At 29.5% G+C, this 4,860-nt stretch overlaps 1 protein-coding gene across 1 annotated transcript in view; it reads right to left on the reverse strand.

The window, feature by feature from the left end:
• LOC108913696 (4-coumarate--CoA ligase 1-like) overlaps window positions 1-4,860 on the reverse strand; it is a 20,653-nt gene that overhangs the window by 14,388 nt on the left and 1,405 nt on the right. Inside the window, exons 2-4 of the mRNA XM_018719289.1 lie at window positions 1,756-1,915; window positions 1,320-1,527; window positions 804-1,119 (exon numbers count right to left, since the gene is read on the reverse strand). Coding sequence (XP_018574805.1) covers window positions 804-1,119; window positions 1,320-1,527; window positions 1,756-1,872 — 641 coding nt within the window. The 5' untranslated portion in view covers window positions 1,873-1,915. The remainder of the gene's footprint in view (window positions 1-803; window positions 1,120-1,319; window positions 1,528-1,755; window positions 1,916-4,860) is intronic.

The following is a 4,860-nucleotide window of genomic DNA, read 5'->3' on the forward strand; positions in this document are numbered from 1 at the left end:
TAATAAAATAATAATAATAATAATAAATAATAATAATAATAATAATAATAATAATAATAATAATAATAATAATAATAAATAGTTTCTTGAATTATTATTAAAATTATCACCTGTTTTTTACAACTTCAAATAAGCGTTTCTTCATTAATTTTTAATATCCTGTATCTCAATAACGAGACATTTCCGGGTACACACATCATTTCCGTGTTTATAGGAATTTTTTTATTTATTTGCGACGTATAGTCTGCTGTTAAAGTTGGCCAATCTTTTAAGTCGTACCATATAAAAATATTGCAATTAAAAGTAATATACATTTAATCACTTGTTGATAGGCAAGGTAAACCTATTAATATGTAATTGAGGCTCCAATTTGATTTTTTTCTTTTCGATAAGTTAATTACATTCATCATATTACTTTTTGAACTGATTTTTATATTCATTAATATATATTATACAACGTCGTTTAATTAATAATGAAGTCATTAAATCAAATGGTAGCCTGAATTTACAAAAATAAAATATGAAAAACATTGTTTTAGTCGTTAGTTAATTGACTGTTAGCAGTTGTTTTATTTCTTTATAAAAATTAACGTAATTTCGGTTATCTGTCATTACAGATACTCACTTCTTGACCTTTGTTCGGTTACCTAATGTCGGTCAAATATTTTTAATAAATTGAGAAACTAGGAAATAATGAGACAGGCGACCAAAGTTAGATGAGTTAAAAAAATACAATATACTCTTGGCAATCAAATACCTACTTCTGAATTACTGAATTGAATTTAAGAAAATAATTGGTATACCTGCAATATTCCATAGCATTCAACACATTCTCTTGGGAGAGTACTACCCCTTTTGGGAATCCTGTAGTACCAGAAGAATACAATATCAATGCCTCTGCACTATTGTCCTTATGAATTTGAAATGTTTTATAATTTACGTCACGGTTAAATAATTCGTTAAATACCAATTCATCATTTTCTACATCTTCGGCATCTAATACTATTATATGTTTTAAGAAGCTTAAATCATTCTTTAATTCTCGCACTTTTTCCAGGACATCGGACGAAACAAATAGAATTTTCGGTTTGCTCAGGGTTAGGTAATGACGTAAGTCATCTGAAAACAGAGTTTAAAACAAATTAAAAGTATTGATAATAATCTGCTAAAGAAAGTATAAAATACGAATCATGTGATTTTTCTAAATATGTAAATAGGAGACAACCCCATACTCACAGAAGAACTAAAACTAAGTATTATAATCTATTATGATATTTTGTTGAAATATGTTTTAAAAGGATATATATTAATTATTTTACCTTTAGTAGCAGCAGGATTTATTGGAGTAACTGTTGCTCCTATGAAAATCGCCGATAAAGTTGGGACAACAAATTTCCAAGTATTTGCAGAAATAATTCCTACCCTATCATTTTCACAAATGCCCATTTGCTGTAGGATTACTGCCAACTTTATACTATTTTGTAACAGATCTCCTCTGCATATTCCTTCATCTGTATTTTCGTCTACCTGCAAATTAAACTTTTGTGTTAAAGCCCTATATTTTTCTGCTTGTCTTCAAAGGTAAATTTGTTGTCACACTAAAATATATATCTTACAACCAACTATTCACTTACAAAAAATACCTTTTTCTTAATTTGTTTATGTAGGTTTTTCTCTTATGGGATTATTTGGTTTTGATTCACGGTGGGTATTTTCATAACTACTTTTATTTGTAGAAATGGACAATTTACTTACCAGCAATATATTCGATTGTTCCTTTTTTCGTAAGCTGTCATACAGCAGTTCCGCGAATGATACGCCTTTTAATTTTAAATTGTCTATAGGGCCTTTAAATATGTAAGACGAATCCATGATTTTTTAATAATGTTACTGGCAGTGGCAGACGTATAGATAACTGAAATAGAAAGTTGTTATTGTTGACTAAAGTCCCTGTTTACAAAGATTGGTCTACTGATACTTCCTTTTAGTCGTCAAAGCTTAATATTGTTTTACTTATCTGTTGAAATGATGTGTTTACTGAGAAATGAATTAAAAATAAATTTGTTTTATCCATAGACAACATACGTTGATAAAAATTGTGGAAATTCATATAGGATTTTTACATATTTGTAATGGTTTTTATACACAAAAAATATAAATGAATACATTATGTACATTTACACGTTTGAGTTTATATTTGCTTTTTCTTACCATTTACGTAGCACTTTTACATTTTAAAATGTATTTACATTTAATGAAAAAGAGGTCACCAAAAAAAGGTCTATAAAGTGAAATATATACTTTGTCCTTCAAATAAGTAGGTAGGTTTTCTACAGAGACTGCTTTATATACAGCGTGTTCTACAAGCTCTATGACAAACTTTGACGCATGGTAGTTGAGTTAATTTCAAACATTTTTTCTTATATGGACATGGGTCCGATTCGTTTTTGTTTAGAAGTTACAAGTATTTTAAAAAATATAATTTCACATTTCAATCGAAGTAGCGTGATAAATAAAAATGATGTTTGCTATAACAATAATTATTTTCTATATTTAAAGTTAGTTAACCTTTAGTAACCAATGTAACAAATCTTGAGACTATAAAAATTATTCAAAATGTCCACTATCGGCTTGAATGCAAACCTCACATCGACGAACTAAAAATTTCGTCATTTTGGATAATTTCTTCTCTGGTTAGCTGCATCCTGAATTCTTTCAAGTAACTGCTGACTGGTAGTGATTTCAACATATTAGACAAGCTGCTTGATATGTCTTTATAAATAAAAGTCCAAAGGATTTTGATCTGGGGAACGCGGTGGCTGTGCTGTTGGACTTTGCTGACCTATCTATTTATTGGGAAATGATCATTTAACCAAGCAGTTACTTGTCTTCCTTTATGTGGCTGTATACCATCGCATCGTGTTATTAAGCCCTACGTCATCAATGAAATCAAAAAGGTTTTTTCCAGGAAAGTTCTATACAGATCTGCATTTAAACGATCATTTACAACATTTGCAGGCAGTACATTATTGCTGAAAATGCTACCCCAAACGTTGACACTGAAATGTTGCTGAAATCATCTTGATCTAATTGCATGTAGATTTTTTAACGCCCTATTATGTTCATTATGATTATTTATGCTGTCCTTAGTAAAACACGCTTCATCGGACCACATACAAAGCGAAATAAATCTATTATTTTGTGCATGTTGTTGAAGAAACCAGCGACAAAATTCTAATCGCTCATGAGCATCCCCAGTATGTAACACTTGTACATTTTGGCAATGAAACGGATATAATATTTCTCTGCAATATACGCCCTATGCAAAATTCGGTGATAAATGAAGATTACTTGCTGTACGCCGAACATTAATTGAAGAGTTGTCAATGACAGCATCTATTTATTATAATATGTGCTTAATTTTGTAAATTCACTTCAGTAGATCGAATGGCCTTTTTTGGAGCGGGGTTACCTTCTTCTTGAAGTCTACGAAATGATGCACTAAAGACTGTATGGGCAGGTTGATGTCTACTTTGGTATCTTCGTCGGTATTCTCGCCGCTACTTGTATGGCATTCCCATTGGAAAATTAATATACGAAGACAATATTACCATACCTACTCTTAAACTTTGTAAATAAATGCATTTTTCATTTAGCACTTTTATGCTAAGTGTCAAATGAATAAGCAAAATGATACAAATAATAATAATTATTGTTACAGCAACCATCATTTACTTTGATTGAAATATGAAATTATATTTTTTTAAATGCTTGTAACTTCTAAACAAAAATGAATCGGGCCTATGTTCATACAAGCAAAAATGTTTGAAATAAATGAACCTGTCAAAGTTTGTCACCCTGTATATTTTTTATTTTTTACTGACTTCGTTAATTTAAACCGGCAACACCAGGTTTTTCATTGTACTATTATTTTAAGAAAGCTGTTTAATTAATAGTTTTAAATAATATTTTGTATTATTTATCTTTAGGTAGGTACAATTTATAAATATATATTTTACTTTAGAGAATATGTGTCATTTAATGTATTAACAAATCTTAAATTTATTTAATGTTATTTTCCTTTCACTTAACTACGTCGTAATCTACCTTTGAAAAATATTTAAGTAGGTATGTAAAAAGAGATACCTACTTTTTAAAAATATTACAAAATAATATTGCCTAGATTTTTTTTCTTAAAAATATGCAGTGAAGCAATTACAAAATTAGAAAATAATGAAAACCCACTAAACACGAAACGTAAATGAAACGTTGCAAATGAGATGTTTTACTAAACATTTGAAACATTAACTAGAAACGTTTCTGTTTCATTACAGAATTGTAGCACTTGAAAACTTATTTAGTGAAACATAGCCGAAACGTTACAATTGAAGAGAATTTGAAACATTACTCGAAACATTACCTTTCGATCTCGAAAACATAACAGACGAACAACCCTTTGCTATTTTTGCTTATCTTATGGAACAATCGGCATTAGTTAAATTTTGTTCTCAATCCCCAATCCTTCTCAAGCGTTAGTTCATTTGCCTTTGTTTATATAAAGACATAATTAGAAAAAAAAATGTGGTAGCATATTTATAACACAAGTCTAGAAAAAATGTAATGTTTGTGACTTGCGTAGACTGCGCGTAACAGCCCGAGTTTATTTGTTTCCCGTGTGTCGTTTCAATTCGTATTATGTTAGGTTAGGTTTGCGGTTTGTCAGTTTGCTTGGTTTCGTTGTTATTCATCTTTACTTTGACGCTATTTTATGTGATAATTTGTAGTGTGTGCAGTTGTGGTTATTGTAAGGTGCATATAAAATAATGAATATTGATGCAAAATGTTTAAAACGATATGTGT

This window comes from Anoplophora glabripennis, unplaced genomic scaffold (genome assembly GCF_000390285.2).
Source record: "Anoplophora glabripennis isolate ALB-LARVAE unplaced genomic scaffold, Agla_2.0 scaffold1120, whole genome shotgun sequence".
NCBI lineage: Eukaryota > Metazoa > Arthropoda > Insecta > Coleoptera > Cerambycidae > Anoplophora > Anoplophora glabripennis.